The sequence below is a fragment of the Ceratotherium simum genome, chromosome 6 (assembly GCF_057802395.1).
Source record: "Ceratotherium simum simum isolate JZ-2026a chromosome 6, ASM5780239v1, whole genome shotgun sequence".
In the NCBI taxonomy this organism is placed as follows: Eukaryota; Metazoa; Chordata; class Mammalia; order Perissodactyla; family Rhinocerotidae; genus Ceratotherium; species Ceratotherium simum.
The window spans coordinates 52,531,106-52,555,811 of record NC_141905.1 but is presented as its reverse complement, the minus strand read 5'-3'; the positions used below and the strand labels follow the sequence as shown (position 1 = coordinate 52,555,811).

At 39.1% G+C, this 24,706-nt stretch overlaps 1 protein-coding gene across 3 annotated transcripts in view; it reads right to left on the bottom strand.

The window, feature by feature from the left end:
* PCGF5 (polycomb group ring finger 5) overlaps nt 1-24,706 on the bottom strand; it is a 124,526-nt gene that overhangs the window by 41,131 nt on the left and 58,689 nt on the right. For 2 of the 3 annotated variants that reach the window (XM_004427820.3, XM_014785532.2), the window contains exons 1-3: nt 24,262-24,367; nt 21,920-22,214; nt 4,070-4,166 (exon numbers count right to left, since the gene is read on the bottom strand). In XM_004427820.3, coding sequence (XP_004427877.1) covers nt 4,070-4,166; nt 21,920-22,031 — 209 coding nt within the window. In that variant the 5' untranslated portion in view covers nt 22,032-22,214; nt 24,262-24,367. Of the gene's footprint in view, nt 1-4,069; nt 4,167-21,919; nt 22,215-24,261; nt 24,368-24,706 lie in introns of those variants that run through there. The other variant, XM_087432265.1, reaches the window with a different exon arrangement.

The window sequence follows — 24,706 nt, the reverse complement described above, 5'->3', positions numbered from 1 at the left end:
GTCTTCCCTCTCTCAGTTAATGACAACTCCATTCTTCCAGTTGCTCAGATCAGAAATCTTAGAGTCATGTTCTACTCTTTAACTCACACCCTATATCCAATCCATCAGCAAATCTTGCCAGATCTTCCTTCAAAATATATCTGGGATATAACCATTTCTTGCCCCCTCTACTGCTACCATCTCCTACCTGGACCACTCAAATTACCTTCCAACTGTTGTCCCTGCTTCTACCCTTGCCTTGCTATGTGCAGTGTATTCTCAACACAGTCATTAAAATGATCCTTTTAAAACTAAGCCAGGTTATGTCAATTCTCTAATCAAAACCTTGCAGTGGCTCCCCATTTCACTCAGGGTAAAAGACAAAGTTGTTTTTTTTTTTTTGTGAGGAAGATCAGCCCTGAGCTAACATCCGTTGCCAATCCTCCTCTCTTTTTGCTGATGAAGACTGGCCCTGGGCTAACATCCGTGCCCATCTTCCTCTACTTTATATGGGACGCCTCCACAGCATGGCTTGACAAGTGGTGCATCAGTGTGTGCCCGGGATCCGAACCTGCGAATCCCGGGCCACCGCAGCGGAGCATGCGCACTTAACCACTGCGTCACCGGGCCGTCCCCAAGACAAAGTTTTTATAGTGGCCTACAAGGCCCCTGGACTCCTATTGTCTCTCTGACCAGATCGCCCACTGCTCTCTCCCTCTCTCCCTGTTCCCCGGCCACACTGGTCTTCTTGCTGTTCCACAAACAAGTTCCAGGTACATGCTTGACTGAGGCCCTTTGCACTGGCTGTTCCTTTTACCTGGAACAGGCGTGCTTTCCCCAGATTTAAACATGGCTAACTCCCTCACAGCCATCGATTCTTTGCTCAAATCTCACCTTTCAACGAGGCTAATCCTCACCATTTTATTTAAAATTGCAGTCTGTCCCCTCCTTCACACTCCTGATCCCCCCTCACCTGCAGCACTTTCTCCTTTTTTCCCTTTGCACTTTTCACTTTCTAACATTCCATATAAGTGGTTTACTGCTTGTTCCTCCCTACAAAAATATTAACTCTACAAGGGCAAAAACCTTTATCTATTTTGCCCATTAATGGACCTCAAGCACCCAGAATGATGTCTGGACATAGTAGGTGTTCAGTAAATATTTGTTGAATGAATGATTCCCTCATAGAGTTCTCCATCCTCCTCCTACCATCTATATTAGTGATGTCCAACAGAAATATAATGGGAGTCAAATATGTAATTTTAAATTTTCTGGTAGGCACATTAATAAAAGTATTTTACATGTTTTATGTAAAATTAATTTTAATAATGTTTTGTTTATGTATTAAAATATATTTAGTAGTATATTTCGCTAGTAATTTTTATTTATTTAACAATAGTTTTATTTAATGGGAAACTATTTATACTATTTCAGATTTTAATTTAAATTAAATAAAAATTCCATTCCTCAGGTTCACCAGCAACATTGCAAGTGCTCAACAGCCACACGTGGCTAACGACTACCACACTGGACAGCAGAGACACAGACTGCTTGTTTTCAGGGTCTGCTGCACAACCGCCATACTCCTTCACCTCTCTACTATGTTAGATTCCCTTCCTCTTCCTTGGTTTATGCTCCAGCACATCCTCCAATAGCTCCCGAGAAAGTGTACTTAGGAGATAAATTTGTTGATACTTGTGTAGCAGACACTGCTACCTACTAAAGGGTTAATCCCTCTTATTTCTTGCTAACAAAATCGGATTAAGTTCTGGAGCATTGTGTCTAGCCTTAGGGATAAATCATGACTTGCTAAGGCATCTCAAAGCCCCACACCAACCCTTTACCTAGGGGCTGGCATGTGAACTAGTTTGGGCCAAGAAGAGAAAGCTATTGGGGGAACCTTTGGTAAAGATCTTCCCCCTGACACTTCCCAGTACAGTTAGGTACCTGGGTCTGCTCAGCTATCTCTACCGTCAATCTGCTCTCTGGTTTCCCATTGTTGCTTCCATTGCTTCTCATCCTTTCATGTATTTACTGGGAACCTGTTATGTTACAGGAGTTGTCCTTCCTGCCAAGAATACTGAAGTTTTTGTTTTTATTATCTCTGTGAGTTTATGTCTTAAAAAAACATCCCTTTGTAGTAATTTTAGTGAAATAGGATGGAAAAAAACATTCTATAAAAGATACCACTAGATAAACTGACAAAATAGGAATATGGAGGGTAGATTAAAGTATTATACCAAAGTAATTGTACTGTGGCTATATAAGGTAATATCTCTATTCTTAGGAAATACACATGGAAGTATATACAGGTAAAGGGTCATGATGTGCATAACATACCCTCAAATGGTTCAGAAAAAATAGAGAGAGAAAGCATATGTGTTACGTGATAAAGCAAATGAGATAAAATGTTCACAATAGACAATGTGGGTAAAGAGAATACAAGCGTTTCTTGTACTACTTTTATTTTTGCAACTTTTGTTAAGTTTTAAATTATTTCCAAATAAAAAGTTAAAAAAATATATGATATCCATACTTTAGCCAAGGGATTAGAACTGATTAAATAGTGACTGGATTCCTTCAAGTATCTAATGGTCAAAATCAAAAGTTAAGAAAATTTTTCTTACAACACAGCACTTTCAAATGGAATAGGTAATAATTATTAACTGTTGGAGTTTTTCATAAAAATTTTTCATAATTCTTCATAAAAATTTTCATAATTTTTCATAAAAAATTAGGAAATAATTTATTTGAGAGGGAAAGTTCTCCTCTGAATGATTTAAATCAGGGTTTCTTGACCTCAGCATTATTGACATTTTGGGCTGCATCATTTTGGGGGGACTGTCCTGTGAACTGTAGGATGCTCAGTAGCATCCAGCATCCCTATCCTCTACCCACCAGATGCCAGTAGCACCCACCCGGACCTGACAATCAAAATGACTCCAGACATTGCTAAATGTAACCTAGGGGGAAAAATCACCCCTGGCTGAAAAGCATCGATATAAATCCAACTAGCATAAGCCTCACTCAGGACTGCAGACTACAGCAGACCAATGGTTCTGAAATGTTACCACATATCAGAATCACCCGGAGCACTTGCTAAACTAAGATGGGCTCTACTCACAGAGTTTCTGATTCAGCAGGTCTGAGGTGGGGTCTGACAAGTGTCATTTCTAACAAGATACTATTGGTTTGGGGACCAGACTTTGAAAACCACCTGGCTGGACATTTACCTATAGACAACTTACTCCAACTACAGGCACTAAAATAGGAAAAAAAAGTCTGAAATGTAAGACTTGCAAATCCAGATATATAGAATGATGGCAACATCACACAGATATAAGCATTATAAAAGGCTATCTAGGGAATGTCTAGTTCTGGTTTTACATGTTTACTTCCCTAAAATCACACAGTTGATCTGTGGTAGAGCTATGGTAGGCACAGTGGAAAGAAAACGGGTTAGTGGTGAGGACGCCTGGCTTGTAGCTGGGAAGTGATATTTGAGTGTGCTGAGACCTTAAGCAAACTCGTGTCCTTTCTATAAATTTCAATTTCCTAATCTGGAAAAGAAGGTTTGGATTAGGATCTTATAGACCACTTCCAGCTTTAAAAATATATGATTATATTTCTTAAGTAAATGGTAGTCATTTAAAAAATTTCTTTACGTTTTGCATAAATATTTGTATACTCTTTTTTGAATATATGATAAATTTTAAAAAATGAATAGCAAAAAGATTAGTTTTCCTGACTGTTAGGTCTGCTTTCTTTCCACTACCATGTAGCTCAACAAAAGTACAGTATTGAAATACTGAAAATAACTATAACTAAAGTAATTCTCACAGCCTGAGATAAAACTATAATTTTTAACTTGGAAATGTATTTCTTATTAATACTTAAGATGTACAGCCTATTTTTGAATTCTTTTTAATAAAATACTTTAAAATGAAATAAAATGCTTTAAAATGAAAATTAGAAAATTCATAAAACCTGTATTAATTGAGTCATGAAAATATTATGATGTATAATAAAACTTATTAAGAATTTATATAATTTATTTAAATTAGATGAGCTATAAAATACATTTACTTACCTCAACATTTCTAACGGATTTGTCTCATGAACCTGGTTGCCACACCTTGGACAATCATTGCTATCTTCAAAGTGCTGGACAATACAAGTCTTACAGACTAAGAAGAAAGAAGATGTTAGGTTAAAATGCAACATCTGAACTATCATTTAAAGTTAAACTAAATGTAATTAGAAATAGTCCTTAAAAATCACCTACTACAAGTAGAGTACTAGTCTTTAATCAAACTTTATAAAACCTTAAAATCCTAACATTGTGGGGGGGGAAAAAAAACCCAAGTGAAATTAAAGCCTACTGCCACAGTATAAAAAGTATATACTGCGTAGTATTCCACTGTATGTATATACATCTTTATCCATTCACCCGTCAATGGAGCCTTAGCGACAACATGGATGGATCTTGAGGTTATTATGGTAAGTGAAATAAGTAAGATGGAGAAAGACAAGTACCATTTAATGTCACTCATATTTGGAATCTAAGAAAACAAAACAAACAAGACAAAAACAAAAACTCATAGATACAGAGAACAGACTGGTGGTTACCAGAGGGGAAGGAGATTGGAGGGTGGGTGAAATGGGTTGAAAGAGGTCAATTGTATGGCGATGGATGGTAACCAGACCTTTCGTGGTGATCACTTTGTAGGTCTATACAGATGTCGAATTATAATGCTGTACCCCTGAAACTTACATAATGTTATATACCAATTTTACCTTAATAAAAAAAGTATACATTATTTTGCTTATTGTTTTTCTTAAATATATTCACAAACCAAATAACGTATTCATACTACCTACTATAAAAGAGCTGGCACATTTACATAAAACAATAGGTTTTCTCATTTAAAGAAGCAGAATAAAGAAAGGTAAAAATTGATAAGTCCGCATTTACTTCTTTTGCTAAATATTTACTTGAATGCAACATAAATCTTAATAACAGTTCAGCTTTCAGCATGTTCAGATTACTTTTTATTGGCAGGGTGCTTCCGGAACAAACTGGAAGTTATAATGGAACTTCTGGCCATTGTAGAGTATGATGAATCTGTGCTCACAGGTCGCATAATTCCATGGAGCACAAGGTATGGGTAGTGGCATCAAGTTGATACAAAGGCACAAGAGGTAAACTGGAAGAATGACTGAGAAACTGACAGGGGTAAACAAGATTTTAAATAAAGATTCTAAACAAAGACAATGGAAATATAATTTGTGGCTTTTGGCCACAAGCCTTATATAGTCCACATTTCCTCCAAATAATGCTAATCTCTCTGCTATGCACCCCTCTCACTTTTTCCCTAAGCTTCTATTACCTGCTATGCCACAGTCTTGCTGAAAAATCTTAGATGTATTTACAGCACCTGAACTATAAAACATTTCCAATCATTCCCTATCCCAATATTACCTCGTCCATTTTATTATCCTGCATAATCTGAAATTTTTGCCTGGTATAGATCAGCTCCCCTTCCTCCCTTTTACAACTCCATTACAAACTATTTCTTTCCCCTCTCCTCATGGCCGACACTATCTAAAAGAAGTAAAAGTCTGTCTTAAGAGTAAACACTAGGATACCTACCACTGTGATTAGGTCTGAATATTCAAGCATATCACATATACTGGATAGAGCAACAACAGTTAGGGAAGAAGTCTACTAGGTACCTAATTTAAAAACCATTAGTACATATAGAGAATAATATCTTGGTATTACTTTTCACTTATTTATTCATTCATTCAATAGGCATTTATTGAGTGCCAGGCATTGATCTAGGAGTTGGGGATGCAAGGGTAAACAAAAAAAAGTCCATACCCTTATGGAGCTTATATTCTATTTGGGAAGGCAAACAAAGAATTTTAGTTAGCAAGAAGATATTTACAGAAAAAAAGAGAGAGAGAGAGTGCTGGAGGCTGGCAGCTATTTTAGATAGAGTGATCAGGGTAGGACTTTCTGAGAAGGTGACATTGAGCAGATTTTTTTGTTGGATGAGTACCTGAATCCCATCTTCTCTACCTCTTTTTACCATTACATACAGCTATTACGGTAACACTCCTTAACTACAATTCTCCCAAAATTTGGATGAAAGCTAGTATCAGAAAACCTTAAAAAATAAAGTTTAGATATGAATACCTCCTCCATCCCCCAAATCTCCTGGCTCCCAAAAAGTTCTAAATGTCTTTTAAAAAGTCAAAATAATGTTTAGGAAGAGAGGGTCAGCCTTGTTAAGCCACACTGAAGCAGAGGACCGAGAAGCTGAATTCCTTTAGAAGATTGCTGACATTTGCTCTTTTCCTAGTGACACTAGATAAGTCTCTGAAATTTGGGAAAGAAGGCAAAAAAGGACAGATAAGAGCAAGAATGAAGGGATATTATAAAGCCCGATCCTATCCTGAAGCGCTGATCCTGCCCTGGATCTCTGATTCTTGTGGTTCAAAGGTTTATCAAACTCAAGTGGTTCAGGAATTCCCGGTTGTATACCAGCCTTGGCCAAATAGAGAGGCACATGACACGCCCAGAGCAAGTCTTCACCTGCATCAGCCAGAAGGCTAAGGGTAGGACCCTGTCCTCGCGGGGGCAAAGATACTAATCTAGGTTGGTGAAGAAAGAAATGTAAGGCTCATCCATCCAGAAATGCACACAGTTTCAAGAATAACTCTGTGTTAACTGCTTAAGGCCAAGGCAACACCAGTGCCCAAGGATGCTGATGGGGAATATTAATCTATACTCTAGATCTGGACTATCCAATATGGTAGCTACCAGCCACATGGGGCTACCGAGCACTTGAAATGTCGTTAGTTCAAGTTGAGACATGCTGTAAGTGTAAAATACACACCAGATTTCAAGGACTTGGCATGAAAAAATAATCTCATTGATAATTTTTACATCAATTACATACTGAAATGATATTTTAGACTTATTGGGTTAAATAAAATACATTAAAATTAATTTCACTTGTTTCTTTTTTTAAATGTGGATACTAGAAAATTTAAAATTAACACCGGATGGGGCCGGCCCTGTGGCGTAGGGGTTAAGTGCACGCGCTCCGCTGCTGGTGGCCTGGGTTCGGATCCCGGGTGCACACCAAGGCACCGCTTGTTAGGCCATGCTGTGGCGGCATCCCATATAAAGTGGAGGAAGATGGGCACAGATGTTAGCCCAGGGCCAGTCTTCCTCAGCAAAAAAAAAAAGAGGAGGATTGGCATGGATGTTAGCTCAGGGCTGATCTTCCTCACAAAAACAAAAAATAAAATAAAATAAAATTACACCGGTGACTCAGATTTTATTTCTACTGAACAATCTTATTATACATATAGAGCCTCATGAAGAGGTGAATTTATTTTTCACACCAACATTTGAGATACAATATCTTATTCTACTTTTGCAGATGAAGGAGAAGAGGTTCCCAGAGGCCAGGTAACCTGTCTACTCTGATGAATAAGCAGCAGAGAGACTTGAATCCAGGTTTTCTGATAAGAAATCACAAACTTTATGTCAAATTTTTAAGACTTTTTTAAAATTTACAAAGGAAAAGAATGTTATGTAGAAATACCATCCCCCCAACACCTGCAGCATCTCTATTAAGACTGACCACCAAGTAAACATGAGACAAGCCATCCCATGGGGCATAGGAATTAACCTCATTACATAAAGTTAAGCATTACATTAAAAGAAAAATTTTTTTCAGAGGCTAAGGCCAAAAATTATTTTTAATTAAAAATTTTTTTCAGATAGTTTTCGAAAGAGAAAAATTTAAGATGTATAAATACAGTACTTTTACTCTAGTTTTCCTATTTGTTCAGATGATTTGGTAGTGGTTGTCATAAATGTCATCATAATTATTAAAGAGTTTACGTAGCAGGCACCACCCTAAATGCTTCCGCAAATATTTAATTCAACACAATTTAATAATTTAACCCTCATTACAACTCTATTAATTAGGTAATATTATTAGGCCTATTCAGATGAAGAAACTGAGTAGAAAACGTCAGCAATTTGCCTAAAATCACGGAGCTAGTAAGTGGTTAAAGCCAGGATTTGAATCCAGGGTCTATTTTCTTAAATAATGCATGCCTATATGATACATTTTTCTTCTATTTCTATAGGTCTACAATATATAGAAAAAGCATGTCTTACTCCTTATTTTAGATGCCTTAAATATATCTACTTGTAGAATTAGACCTCCTTTCAAACTGAATATTTTGCACAAAATAGCCCTGTAAAAAAAGTAGCTTATTTATTCTTTAAAAAAAAAAAAATCTCTAGAAAACACATCTTTCACATGCTTTTAAAAGCTGTTAAATAAAGCACAACCTTATACAAATTAGAACCTGAGGAAATCCAGGCCAGAAGTTCACTGAAAATGAAAAGAGAAAAATGAGGATTTGCTTTCCCTTAGATGCTTAAAACTTCTCATCACTACAAAACTAACCTTTGATTCTTTGTTTATAATTTGGTTTATACTAGCTGTAAAATACATTTTAAAAATATCTTAAAGATTTAATGCCAAGCTCTCCAATTGCTTAACTGCCGTACTGGTTAACTCAACTGGTCTAAGAATAATGTTAAAATGTCCGAGGTTAAGACTGTATATGGAGACCCACTAGAGTCTTTATTCTCACCAGCCACTCTATAGACAGATGCTATAACCACAAGAAATACCCAGGTCAGAGAGAGAGTTAGGCTCACCAAAGATATCTCCGGTTGGAAAAACACTTAAATAGCAACAATTGCTAACACTTACTGAGAACTAACCAAATATCAGGCTCTGGGTTCAGGGCTTTGTATAGGTTATAGTATGGACTGTTACCACCTCCCTTTGGCAAATGAGGAACGCGGTCTTGGAGAGCCTGAGCAGGCTACCCACAGCTGCCCAGCTGTGTAGCAGAGATGGCATCCATCCCCAGGCTGTGCAGCTCCAGGTCTAAAATCTAAACCGCTATGCAACATATCTTAAAGTCAATAACATTTGGTCCTTGGCATCAAGATTTCATATTTTTAACTGATCTTTATATTTAGCTCATCACAAACATCATTAAACTTCTGCCTAAAGTTTACTAAGTGAAATCCTTCCTTTTACCATTTCTTAGATTTGAACTAGGATGTCGTACAAACTAATAGAGAAATAGTCATTGTGTCATCTAAAGCAGTGGTTCTCAAATTTAGATGGGTGCCACAATCACCAATGAGATTTCTTTAAAGAACAGATTCATGGGCCCCATCCCAGATCAATTAAATCAGAATCTCTGGGAGATTAGCACCAGGACTCCAACTTGGCAAAGTTCTCTCAATGAGGCAGTAAAAAGATACATGGGAAATCCTGGCCAAGGGAGGCCAGGAGCTGGCCACAAAATCTTTACTGGCTAGTACCTCTGTTAGGTTGCCTCATTCCAAGATTTGGTCCTCTGCCAATTCATAATCAGAAGTCACTTCATTATCCACCATTAGGAAATCACTGTCACAGGACAAAACAACCAAAAGAATATGTGATTAACGCCCTCTCTCCCTATAATGCAGATTTATATAAGAAGCCAAGGGAGTACAGCACAGCTGTTCTAGATAAAAGGTAATCTTGAGGCCGACTGCCTGGATTTGAATCCAAGTTCTGCTGTTAGGCAAATTACTTACTTTGCGGGTCCATGTACAAGGGAGAGAACAAGGGTACTATCTCACAGAGTTCTTGTGAGGATTAAATGAGATAATACATATAAAATGTGTAAACGAGTGTCTGGTAACTTGTAAATATTCAATAAATATGGGCTATGACTATAAATTAGATCGCTGGGTGAGCATAAAATCATAACAAGGAGAATCAGAGTAATCAAATATTAAATGGCATCAAACTATGATTAGTCTGATGCACCCATCTGAAATAAAAGATGATCTTGCTAATGGAATCTGAAATGTCTATCAGGTATTGGTATTAATCCTCTGCAGCCATGGCCACTCTAGAGCCAGTGTTGAAACTCCAGTATGATATTTACAACACATTGTGCCACCAGAATGGGAACTGCCTACCTTGCATGTATGATACTTCTTTTTATGGGGTGGAGGGTCCAAGATTAACCAACACTTCTCCATTATACATTCCTTCCTTAACTTTATATGTTTAATACAACTCCAGCACAGCCCCACTGGTCAAGGAGCTACCTTCTTCTATCTCTTTCTGATCGCTTTGCATATACCTGCTCTGAAGCACTATTATATGTTGATTTCATAGTTTTAACTATTAAAGGGCTATCCTACTTCCTTATCTTCAAGTTCTTGGGGAGAAGAGTCTTCACAACAGGTACAAGGGCCATTTGTTGTTGCTATCTTGGATGTATGGTACACCCCACATCTCTCTTATGTATCAGAGAGCTAGGTTCTCAGCTTTGATGACACAAAGTCATCTACACAAAGTTCTCGAGCACTAATTCTGTTATCACTGAAATAAAACAATAATAGTCTTTTCTCTCATGTCCTTGGAGCTGCCATTGATTAGTAAGGCTCTGTTTATGAAAAGTGATCAAATGCTGACTTCCTTTGTTAAAATCATCTGAAGGTGTTGGTTTTATCTGTAAACATAGAAGCATATTTTTTCTTCCTTCCTTAAGCACTTCACTTTCTTTATATGCCCTTCTTGATAACATTCATTTGATATAGTTTGCCTTTGAAAAATTTATCTATGATCTGCTAACAGTTCATAAGTAAACTGTGGTCATCTGCAAAGACAAGAGGCATCAGTTTCCTGCTTTTGATACATATTCTTACATGTGAAACTGACATTATTTTTTTAAAAATTTTCCAGAATAGTTGTAATTTGCTTATATCAGACAGTATCTCCTGGTTTTACTTACATAGAGAACTAATGAATGTCCTTATTTCTCTTATGTTATACATGGCCCATTTCTTTCAAAGGCCTACATGAGTTGCAATTTCAGGGAGAATACTAAGGATAGCATTACCTTCTACTAAGTAAAATGCTTTATTTTTGTTTTGCCAGGACAAAGGAACAAGCAGCAAAGCAGAGCCTGTTGAACAGGTCAGGACAGAGTCCTGGGATTTAAGTATTGCAAGGGGGGCTCTTAGACCAAGTAGGTCAGGAGACCAAAAGGTCCAGGAAGGCTGGAATGGTTACTCTACTTCCACAAACAGGCTTACAGCGTCAAGTGGGACTGCAAGATGAGGGTAGAGTCTGGCAGCTCAGCGAGTGCAGTGAGGCCCTCATTCCTCTCATATCAATATAAACTCCGTGATCAATCAGAACAATCACTTCCACATACTCTTGACAGCTCTGCTCTTCTCTACTTTAACTACTTTGCCTCTCTCTTCTTTCATCATACTTACTCAAACTATTAACCTTGGCTGAATCCAACTCTCTATATAATCTGCTTCTACAAGATTACAGCTGAACACTGTGGGAGAAAAACATGCACCACGCAGATTGGTCTCTCCCCTTAAATTCATGACCAGGAACCTCAAATGGGTCCTTTATCTGCCAGTCATACTCAACACCCCAAGCCCATCATGCTCCTCAGCAGTACTTCATACCTTCTCCTCTCTCCTTAAACCCTCAACATATCCTCCCCTAATCTCACTCTCTACTGATGACCTTGCTTCCTATTTTACTGAAAACAAAAGGAAAAAAGAAAAAAAACCCTGAAACATACTACCACACCTACTCACTTACTAGCATCCACACATTGTACTCTTGCCTGTTTCCAGAACTTCCATGGGCCTATCTAAAGCCAATCTCCACTGTGTGCACTACATCCCCTCCCAATGACCTAAGAACATTGCTCCAGTACTTCTCCCCTTTCACCTACATATGTCTTTTGCTATCTACTGAAGATTACCACCAACATTCAAACATTATTTCCCTATATTTAAAAAAAAAAACAAAAAAGTTCTGTTGACTCTACTTCCCCTGTCAGCTACCACTCCATTTCAGAGCTACCTATATTCACTCTCTCCAATTCCTATGTTCCTATTCTTTTTTTCATCCTTTCTTTACCTTCATTAAGGTGAAATATTTACATAATCCTGGTACAATTATCGAAACCAGGAAATTAAAGAATTTCCATCCCCTCACATCCATCCAGACTTTCATTCCTTACCACTCCACTGAAACTGCTTGACAAGATTATCTGTGACCTTCGTGTTGCTAAGTCTAGTTATTCTCGGTCTCAATTTAGTCAACATATTTGACTCAGGTGACCCCTCCTCCTCCTTGACACCATGTGTTTACTTTGCCTCCCAGGATCCCACACTTCCTGTTTTCCTCCTAGTCACTGACTCCTCCTCTCAGCCCCCAAGGCTCAGTCCTTGGTCCTCTTCTCTATCTACACTCATTCCCTCGGTGCTCTCTTCGTTTAAATATGATCTATATGCTAGATCTCCAGACTCGGAAGTCTAACTCCCAACTGGACATCTCCATTTGGATGCCTCACAGCTTACATTCAATTTCCAAAAAATAACCTCCTGAACTTCCACCCTCAGCCTTTCCTTTAAGATTTGATGACATCTTTATCCTTTGAGTTTCTCAGGTCATACATCTTGAAAATATCCTTGACTCCTTTTTCTTTTATGATCCACATACAGTTCATTAGCAAATTTGTCTCTACCTTCAAAACATAAGCAGAATCTGACCACTTTTACCAGCACCACCACCTTGGTGCAAGCCATCCCCACCTCTTGCCTGGATTACTGTAATAGCCTAACAGGTCTATTTTCAATAGTAGTCTGAGTGATGCTTTTAAACATAAATCAGATCATGTCACTCCTCTACTCAAAACTCTGCCTGAAATGGGTCTTCATTTTTTTCAGAGTAAAAGCCAAAATCCTTAAAATGGCCATACAAGAACTGTGCACTGTACCTATGATCCACGTCCACCCTCATCACCTCTCTGAACTCTCCTTCACTCACTGCTGTCCAGCCACACTGGCCTCCTGACCACTTCTCAACATGCCGGGCACATTCCCACCTTAAAGCCTTTGCTGTTGCTATTCTCTCCACCTGAAATACTCTTCCCTCAGATATCTGACTGGCTAACTCCTTTACTCTCTTAAGTCTGTTCAAATGTCACCTTCTTAATGAGTTTCACCCTGAACACAGGCTTATTTTAAATTGTAACACCTTCCCACTGACTGCTCAATTCCCCTTACTCAGCTTGACTTTCCCTTTTTCTATAGCATTTATCACCTTCTAATATACACTATGATTTACTTACTGCCTACTGTGTTGTCTGATGTGTCCCAGGTGCCCAGAATAGTACCTGGAGGAGGAGATGCTCAGTAAACATTTGTGGAATAAATGAGGACACAAGGGTTAGGAATAGTAAAGGGAGCCAAGATTCTAGGGCCTATAAATGTACTATTATAGTCAAATCAGAAATCAGCCTACATTTTCAACTAAAGCGAGGGAAGAGATTCTGAGTTTACTAGTAATTTTTTTGACAATTAAAATCAGTTAATTCAATATAAATTAAAATCTATTTTAGTTTTCTAAAATAAAATGATCATTTTCTGTTAACTGAGTAAAGAAATGTCAGTGGTTGAGCATTCTGAAAGAATATAGCTTTGTTCACTGGTTTTTAAATTTTTGATACAACACAGTAGTCTGGTAAAAGCCACTAAGTTATAAAACATCAGTAGTTATGAAAAGTCTTCAAAGTATCCATAAGGAAATTATCTTCTATCTTTTCTACAAGGTTGGACTGTACTTGTTCTTAATGTTTACATTCAACCTTTATGCTACACTGTTAAACATACCTGTACACCAACCATGATGTCTAACTCTGAATATTTTTGTATTTTAGGTTACATATTTTTCCTCAATACATCATTGGTATAGTTCCAACTCATTCTGGCCTAGACATAATTTATTCTCAGAAGCCAATAGAGAAGACAATTTCATTTGTTTATTTGTTATCCCCTAGTTTTGTCTTTTAGTGTCCCCTATGATACTCTGCTCAACTGTTGAAACATTCTTTACTATCTAACACATAGTTTCAACAGCTAAAAGAACCATATATCTTAAAATATAATTCTGCTTTAACATTATTACTAATAATAGATGACACCTAGATTAAGACCTATAATTATTCTTTCTTATTTAAAAACAATCATCAAAATGAACACTATAATCACTTTCATGATTGACTAGTTTTTGCCAAAATACTGTTTGAAACATATAACATCAGTACACCAGTGATCTCTTTTCCAGTACAACTCTAAAACATTATATTTGCACCTACTGAGACTTTAAATACAATTTATATTTAGGCCTTTGATTTTTATTTAGGCTTTTGATTTTTATTCTAAAAACAAGTCTTGACTCTAAAAATCAAATTTTATAAAGAATACATTATTAAAAGTTAATTTATATCTTTTCTTCATTATAATGGCTATTTATTCAGAATTAATAATAAATTCAGATCCTGATTTGGTATATAATGACAGGTATACAGTCATGAAAACATAGTTAGAAGAGGCTTATTATATATATTTCTTAAATTCACATGTTGCTTAAAGAAATTTTAGAAAATACCAATGTCAAGCAGACAGAAAAAAAAAACTAAGGCAATGCCATAATTTAGTATGAAGATGTGCCTGAGGCAGATATCCAGGATTCAGAACTCAGCTCTAGCACTTATTAGCTGTGTTACTTAACCTCTCTGAGTCTTGTCTCTGTGAAAAACACTGGAATAAGAATCTGAAATACTCTTCCCTCAAACCTTCTCATAGCTTGCTCCTTCCTATTATTTTGGTCTCTGCTCACATGGTAACTCCCAAGAAAGACCTTCCTGTTTTATTTTTCCTCACAGCATTTGTTACATATAGCATCTGAATTTATATTATTTACTTGCTTACTGTCTGTCTGTCCTATCAGAACATAAGTTCTAAGAGGTCACAGACTATGCCTGCCTTGTTCACTGCTGTGTTCCCACTGGCCAGAATAATGACTGGCACAATGCAGCTGCGAATAAACATTTGCTGAGTGATTAAATAATACCACCTAACTAGAAGGGTTCTTGGCAAGATTAAATAAGATAATGAATGTAAAGCTCATGACCACAAATATGACAAACATCCAATAAATAACAACTATTTCTTTAATCTTTTATTAGCATTTATTTTAATTACTGTATGATTAAAAGTACAAACTACCTAGTTCAAGAGATGCCAGTATTATAAATGCCTGGTCCAGAGCAGTGCTTCTCAAACTTTAGTGCACCACAGAATCACCTCAAGAGTTTGTTATTACACAGATTCCTGGCCTTTTCCCCAGCGATTCCGAGTCAGTAGGTCTACGGTAAGGCCCAAGAATTTGCACTTCTAACAAGTTCCTAGATGCTGCTGTTGGTGGATGCTGCTAGTCTGGAGACTGCACTTTGAATTGCAAGTGTATGTAACATAAGATTTTTAAACATGGAAGTATCAATGTATCAAGAGTTCTCTGCAGCTTACATACTTGTGTACTCATGATACTTGTTCAAAAACAATAAATGGTTGGTAGTACTTAAATTTTACCATCTTACGATTAAGTTATTCCTTCATTCTTACATAATACCACATAAAATCACCAAGTCCCTTAATTGTCACATCAGCTATATTTAATTATCTATTAACCCTTCTCTTTGCATAAGTTAAAAACTAAGTACAACAATATGTTTTTCTAAAGAATTCATTCTTAGTTAAAGGTTTACTGCCATAATCTCTGAAAGGGCAAAAAGAAGAAAGCTCTCCTTTCCTGTACCACAGAATTCCATGTCTATAACCTTCCCTTTTTTCTGAGGAAAGAATCATTAGATTCTTAAAGGGGCCTCTAACCACCAAAGAGTTAAGAACCAATGCATTGTATTAGTCACATTTTAGCTGTAGGAACAAAGCTCCTTTGTTCTTAGTTTAAGTGAAAAAATTTCATTTTAAGTCAACAACCTATACAGCCACCAGGAAATACTCTCTAAGCAACCTCAAAAACTTTCTCAGGACCCTGGTACAAGAGACAGAACATCGTCTAATCTTGAACCACCAATCTCTAATCCCTAATCCAGCATCTCCCACCCTAAGACTCACAAGGCTCCCAGCTATATTCTAGAAGACAGTTTTTCAAAATTCATCATTCCTAACCAACACTGCCTACATGCCTTTCAAGCTACATATCACTGCATTTGAATCTTTAAAAGGAAAAAATACAATAAAATAATCAACTGATTAGCCATTTGTTTATTCATTTAAGCTTTTATTGAGCACTCAAGTATCAGGTACTAAGGATATACTTAACCCAAATATGTCTGTGGTATCAGGTGGGTGGCATATCTCGGAGGAGACGAGTTTTAAAGGATGGGTAACTGCTAGCCAGACACACAGGTGAAGTGAATTCCAAGCAAAGCACTGAACCAAGTATGTGCATGTGCGTGTGTCAGGTGGTGGGGGAGGAAGAGGCAGGCAGAAAATGGGCATAGCTAAATAGCTTTAATTTATCCTGAGGGCAGTAGGGTGTCTTTAGGAAATTTTGGGTAGGCTGAAGAGTGAGTGATGAAGTTAGGAAGCTGTTTTAAATGATCACCACTCTGACATGGGTTATGAGTGGGCTGCAGTGACTGAGGTGAGAAGTAATGAGGGCCTGAACAAGAAGAGTCACAGGGGGATGGAAGTGAAGGGACAAATTTGAGAGATATTAAAGAAAAAGACCAGATAAGAGTTTGTCCCTGTTTTGTTAGTGAAGGTAAAGAGACTCAAGTGTGAAGTATATTTCTTGCTTTAACATCCCATTCATTCATTCATACATTCAATGTGGAGTATATTTCTTGCTTGGAAATCCCAATTATATGCTGAGTTCCAAGCGGCTTTAGGAAATGCAAGTGGACATCCAGTAGGATTCTGAAGATCAGAAGAAAGAACTATCCAGAAATAAAGATCTAGGAGACAACAGCATAGGTAGTTGAAGTCTCCAGGTAGATGAGTTCACATGGAAAAGAAAAAGACAGATCCCAATATACATGTAGAAATTTCTTCTTGGCTTATGAAAAGTTTTGCTTGATAGAGTTTAAGTTCCAAATTTATCTTTTTTACCACTCTGCCCCAGTGGCTGGCAAAGTGCCTGATATCTAATTATTTATTTTAAAGAATTCAATAATTATTTGTGTGAACATGTTTATTTCCTGACATTTGTTGGGTTATTAAAATTATCTCATAGACATGTAACCATGGTTAATGTAGATTTGGTTCATTTAGCATTAAGTGACCATTTAAAGCTAAAACCCATTTGTGGTTTTAAACTTTTACTTCATTTTAAAATTTTATCCTTTTATGGAACGTCCTTGGCCTGCTGAAGGGAAGTGGTGTTAGTAGGTAAGATATAGGCCTACTTAAAGATGGGGCTTCTATAAGTCTTTTTTTTGCAACTCCTTGCCAGGAGCCTGAGACACAGTCTGCCCGGCCATCTCCGCCTCTCCCTTCCTTCTGATCGGCTTGCCTCTTGCTCTTTCTTCCACACAGCTGGAGCGCTAAGAACAGTAAGTGCTGCTGCAGTCAGCCATCCTACTGGTCCTTTTCACCCTTCTTTCTACAGTCATAGGGAAGCCACGAAGTGTTAGCTCCAGAATTTCTCAATGGGAGAATGGAAGAGCAACAACCTATCTGATTTGAGGAGGAGAGAGAGAGAGCTGAAATGTGTTTGCAGAGTATTTTGAAAGAAGAGTAAAGTAACCTCATTCATCTATATCAAAGTGGGAAGAGCCACTCATGTTCCCTACCTCCCACCCCAACGTACTTCTACTGCAGCCAGGCCCAAGTGCTACTGTCTCGCCTGAGAAGGACTACGGCTTACGGCTTTAGAAATTTCAGAAAACACTCTAGTTCCTTCTCTTGCATTCCATTCTGCTGCAATATCCTGACATATATGTGCTGTTATATCATTCTGTTTCATTATTTTCATCGGACCTATCAGCATCCAAATTTATTTTGTACATTTCTTGATTAATCTTTCTTCCCTTAACCAGAAAGTCCAGAAGGGCAAATTCCAAGTCTCGTTTTGCTCACCAGTAATAAAGCTCCATTTATGTATTTCAAATAACATATTTGAACTTGAACACTTGAACTTCAACCAAAATCTCTGTATCTTATTATGAGTTTTCATGATAAGAACTATGGTTTACCCATTCTTTACTTACGGTATCATAAAATTGTAGTCTTTGCATATAGTTATTTTAACAAGTCTTTTTATATGCTTAAGTAAAGATAAAAATTAGGGGGTACCACAATGTCACTTAACACTTCTCACTTTCCTCCTGTTCCATTTAGCCATCTTACTTTTCTATTTTCTATACTGATCCCAAATCACAGTACCACTGTATGTGTCCCACATTATACATAAGAAAACCAGGTAACATCAAACACCCAACAATAATTCAAGAACACTGCTTTGCGGTTCTATTTATCTGATCAATACAAATAAGAGGATACTTTGCAAATGGGATGGTTTTTGCCTAAAAGCCCCAATATAAATACAACCAAAAAAAAATGCACAGAAATTCAAGGATGGGAAAGTACATAAAGATTAGCATACAGAGGCCTCTGGTCTCCTCAGACACAGGATTGTGTATCTGACTCCTCCATCATTTACTCTACTGTTCTGTGTTCTCTGTTGATGATAAAGGCCACATTTGCGATTTACCACTCTCTTTTAATCACACTTCTGCCATGCTCATTCTCTCTCAGTAATGGGGCTTGATGACTGCCAAGGGACTTTTCAGGACAGAGTGACTTGTGCAGTTAAACTGTCACTTTACCCCTTTCGACCTTAAACTGTTGTTGCAAACATAAACATAATCCTTGCTTATAAATGGATTGTTCATACTTCCAGAATCTTTTGTTTTTCCTCTGAAACAGTGACATTTAAATTGGGATTTCATTATGTCCCAAAGAAAATTTTCTTACAGAAGAACAGATATAAAATCTATATTATATAGGTAGAAATTGGAGAATTTGTGCTTTCTTCTCATGTTGCAAAATAGAGTTGGCAGTTTTGGCTGGAGAAATCCAAATATAAAAACAATGCACAAATGTTAGAAGAAACAAAACAAAACACACAGTGGACCATGTCCAGGTGCCATGCTTGGTGTAGTGGGAAACACGGAAGTATAAGATAAAGTCCCCACTCTAGAGCAGCTATATCCTATTGGCTCTTCCTCCAAAATACATCTACAGTCCAAACACTCCTCCCCGCCTCCATCTCACACCTCATTACCCTAGCAGAAGGTCCCATAATCTTTCAGCTGACCTTCAGCTATAGCCTTCTAACTGATTTGCTGTTGCTTGAACCTGCCAAGGATGTTCCCACCTCAAGCCTTGTACTTGTTTTTCCCTCTGTCTAGAATGTTCTTCCCATATATCTCCAGAGCTCAATCCCTTCAGGTTTCTGTTCAAATGTCATCATATCAAAGAAGGAGACCCTGATAAGCTATACAATAACCCCATCTCTCCTATCTACAATCCTTCCTTGTTCCTCTTCATAGCATTTAACACTATCTAACATGGCACATATCTACTATTAGCTTCCCGTACTAGAACGTAAACTTCTTGAGAGTAGAGATTTTTGACAATCTTGTTAACATCCTCTGTGTCTAGAATAGTGCCTGGCACACAGTGGGTATTCAATAAATATCTGTTCGATGATATTTAACTGAAAATTGTTTGAGTTAAATAATGATACAGGGAAACAGTAAATTAATATTTCAAGTTAATTGAAATTCATAGTTAATTGCTAGCTGAATTGCATTGGCCAGTAATACCCAAAAGGACTATGTATCAGCATCATTTGGAGAGGCTTTCCAAAAAACATATGCCCAGACCTTACCACAACATGCACCAAATCTCTCCAGGTGGAGTTTCTGAGCATGTGTATGTTTAAACAGCTTCCTAGGTGATTCTATTCTTCTTTATTATGGTAAAATATACATAACATAAAGTTTGCCATTTTAACCATTTCCAGGTCATTCTATTTTGTACCCCTGTTTAAAACTACTGTTATAACATTATGTCAGTTCAACAGAGAGAGAATAGCTGAAAGAGAGGATTAAAAAAAAAAGGCACTATGTTATCTTAGAAAGAGCATGGGTCTTGGAGTTGAATACATGTCTACCACTCATTAACTGTGAGACTGACAAAATTACTTAACTCTCAGTTTCCACACCCACAAAATGAAGATAATCTCTATACCCTCTCTCTCTCCCCACATCCACTCCAAACTGCTTCAAAGTTACTATAAAGCTAAAAAGAAATCAAGTATATTATCTACTTTGGTGCACAAAATAGGTATTAAAGTAGAACTCACTGGAATTACTTTCACTGAAATAAGAATATAAATTCATATTGGCAGAAACACAAAAGGTACGTGAAATCCTGGCATAAGTGGCTATCAAAATGTTTCTTCCTCTACTGATGGGACAGGTGAGAAAGAAAGTTGTTAGGAGTTCCACAGATGTGATCATATTAGAACAGTGATTCTCAAACTTGAGTGTGCTTCAGAGTCACCTAGAGAGCTTGTTAAATACAGATTGGTGGGCCTACTCCCAGAGTTTCTGATTCAGTAATTCTGGGGTGGGGCCTGATAATTTGCATTTCTAACAAGTTCCCAGGTGATGCTGAGGCTGTTGGTTATTAGTCAAAGGGTATGAAGTTTCAGTTATACCAGAGGAATAAGTTCTAGAGATCTATTGTACAGCATAGTACCTACAGTTAACAATGCTATGTTGTAAACTTAAAATTTGCTAAGAGAGTAGATTTTACGTTAAGTGTTTTTATCACAAAAATAATAATAAGAGGGTGGGAGGAAACTTTTGGAGGTGCTGGACAGATTTATGGCATAGATGCAGTAATGGTTTCACGGGCATATATTTATCGTTAAACTCAAGTTGTATACCTTAAATATGTACAGCTTTTTGTATGTCAACCATATCTTAATAAAGTGGTTTTAAAAAAATACCAAAGAATTAAAGTATGCATATTCTAACAAAACCTCTGAGAAGATTAATTCCTTCACTATAATTTTTTAAAATCAAAAACCCAAAATAGGGGCTGGCCCGGTGGTGTAACAGTTAAATTTGTCCACTCTGCTTCGATGGCCCGGGGTTAACTGGTTCGGATCCTGGGCCGGACCTATGCACTGCTCATCAAGCCATGCTGAGGTGGCGTCCCACACAGAGCAACTAGAAGCATGTACAACTATGACACACAACTATCTACTGGGGCTTTGGGGAGAAAAAGGAAAAAAGGAGGAAAGTTGGCAACATGGCCAATCTTCCTCAAAAAAAAAAACACACAAAACCCCAAGTAGTTCACTTTTCAAAAAACCATAACCAATAATATGTTTATGATTTTTAGAACATTTTAAAATCAGATAAAACTCAACCACTACGATTTAAAGAATACAAGAAAAATTTCATGCCACTGGTATCCCAATGACAAAGAAATTCCATCCTGAAAATAAATTTAAAATTAAGATAATTCTTAGAATACTTATTGTTTTTAAAGTTAAAATCTAGATAAAAACAAAATGTGTAGTTTTATTTTTGTGTGTGTGAGGAAGATCAGCCCTGAGCTAACATCTGCCAATCCTCCTCTTTTTGCTGAGGAAGACTGGCCCTGGGCTAGCATCCGTGCCTATCTTCCTCCACTTTATACGGGACACTGCCACAGCATGGCCTGACAAGCGGTGCGTTGGTGCGCTCCCGGGATCCGGGCTGGCGAAACCCCGGGCCGCCCCAGCGGAGCACGCGCACTTAACCGCTTGCGCCACTAGGCCGGCCGCCAAAATGTGTAGTTTTAAAAGAGAAAGTGTAACCCATAACTTTTGATGGGTAGGTGACATAAAAGGATACTTACAGGTATGGAGGCATTCTGTCACTGTAGTTGGCTTGATCAGATACCCTTTACAGATATAGCAGGTGATGTACGGATTGAAATCTTTCACCAAGTGTTTCCTTTGGGTAGCCATTCGTGGTTAGCTAGGACTGGCTTTAGTAGTTCAGGCAAAGAGGGGTATTAAGTGGATGAAAGTCTGATCCCAGGAGCTGGTGTGGAGTTCCCAACTGGATGTCCTGAGGCATGAGAACTAACATCCAGATTTATCATGAGATCGCTGGTCATCACTCCTTCTGGTGGTTCTGCTTTCCCATATCTGTTTCCACAATAATTTTAAAAAGATGAGAGAAAAAGGTGTCAAATTCCTCATATTGTATTATTATCATATTAGCAGCAAGTGTTACATGTTCCAAATTGAGTGAAGAGGTAAACAGAACATTTCCCTCACTGTAACATTAACTTGTAAACCTGTTATGATTTAATTCAGAATAATGACAAAGTCGTCCAATCCTGGGGCCTCAACTATCACCTCTGTACAAATGACACCCAAGGCTACTAACCCCAGTCTTGATTTCTTCACCTCTCCAGTAATGCATTTTAACTATCTGCTTGACTGCTCTATTAGGAGTTCCTGCCAATACAAGTTAAAAGATTCAAAACTGAAGTCATTATCCTCCCTATCAAAATGCTCCCTAGTTCCATTTTGTACCCCACATCCAGTCAGTAGTCAAATCAAGTTGATGTCCTTTTCCATTCTATCCACAGACACCCCCCTGAATATTACCTCTCCAACTGCAGTCCATCCTACATTCCACCAGGCTTATTTTATTCTATCACATTTGAGTCCTCCTCAAAGAATGTCAGTGTCTCCTCTTGACAAAGAGAAAAATGTTTATATTTCCTAGCTTGTCATATAAGACCCTCTACAGGCTGACCTTAACGTTCCCTTTCACACCGTTCTTCAGATAAACTGAGAGGATTATTCTTTCCCACAGTCCATTCTGCAGACTCTATATCTTCTATCCAATAAGTCCTCCCTCTCCTCTGTCTAGATCCTACCTACCCTTCAAAACCCTTCTCCAAAACTATCCTCAATGTAATCTCTCCCTTTTTAACCCTTATTTCTCTGTTGTTACATTTTCCTTTTATTTTGATTTATAGTTACATTCATTATCTCCTCCATTAGACTGCAAAATCTTTGATAGAAACTAGTCACATTTAGTAAATGTATAACCTGGGCAATGTTACTTATGCTCTCTAAGTCTCAGTTTTTTTAACTGTAAAATGAAAACAAGGGTGCCAGCTTCCTAGAGTGGTAAGGATTAAATGACACAATATACATAAAGCTAACACATAGTAAAAAGTGAATATCATTAATCTTTTTCCAGAAACGTTCAGCATAGTTGGCTTGTACATAGATTACTAAAAAAAAAGTTTAAAAAGTTTCTTACAACAAATGTGTCCTCTTAGAAAACACAACATGAAAGAAGGTGTTGATTTCCTAAGTTAATTCTAGAAACAGGAACTTTTCTCCTATCCTAGCTGTTAACTCATAGGTAAGCCTAAAGCAACCAGAAAGGTAAAAGGCATCATTCCATCGACACATCGCCATTGAGAACGTGCACAGAATAGGTTCTGCGTGTAACCATCCTATCCGCTCGTGAAAGCGTGTCGAGGGTGTAAGAGAAAGAGAGCATAATCAACAGACAGGGGTCTGGGTTCCGGTCCTTAGCCCTGTAAGACCTTCAGCAAGGCACTGAACATCGGTGCCTGGGTCTCGGCTTCCTCCTCTATACACTGGGATTAACGGCCCTGCCTTTCCCACCGGTTTGCCAGGAAGTAGGGGAAAGTCCTCTGAAAGAGGAAATGCAGGGTCCCGAGCAGGGGTGGTGGTCAGACCGTAAGCCCTGGAGCCCTGTCAGCAAGACAGTCGAAGGAAGCGAGTCCTTGCAGGGGCGGGGCGGGGCGAGAGGGAACTTTTCCGCGTCCCGCGGCGGGACCCGGCGGCAGGCCCTGGGCGGTCCAACACAAGTCTGCCCCGCCCGCCGGCAGGTGTCCGGGCCCGGCGGACGCGCCGGTCGGGACGGGCCGGGGCTGCGCCGGGGAGGACACGCCGCCTCCCCCAGGGCCGGGCGCCCGCCGCCCGCCGCCCTCTCCGCCCCTGAGGGGAGAGCACGGCTCCGAAGCCCCCAGACTCCGCCCGGCCACCCTCACCCCCGCGGGGCTCTCCGGGCTCCCGGCGGGGCCGACCGCGGCAGGTGCCAGGAGGTGCCGCTCCCGCTCCGGGCGCAAACTTGGGCGGGGACCGCGGGGGCGACCGGGGTCCGGCCCCTCGGCCGCTCTCGAGCCCGCCCAGTACCTACCCCGCGGCCGCCGCCGCCGCTTCTCGCCCGCCAGCGCGCCGGCCTCAGAAGGAAGGAAAGTGAAAGAGAAACAGCGCCCGCCGCGGCCTGGCCGGTCCCCGCGCCCCGTCCGCCCTCCCCCTGCAGGCGGGAGCGCGCCGGCTCCGCGGGGCCACTCGGCTCGGGCCCGATAGGGCGCGGCGGGCCTCGGGGCCCAGGGCCGGTGCCGCCTCCAAGGGCAACTCCACCCCCTTCCAACCGCCGGCGCCGCCGGCCGGCCACGCCCCTGGACACGCCCCCGGCCACGCCCGCCTGCCCGCGCGCCTCACAGGTGCCGCGGACGCCCCGCCCGCCCTGCCGCCGTGGCTCCGGTGCGACACGTAGCTTTGGCCAAATTCTATCTCGGTTCTTCTCCTCACCACCAACCTCTCCCGGTTGTTTTCATCATAACAATGTCTGGTATACT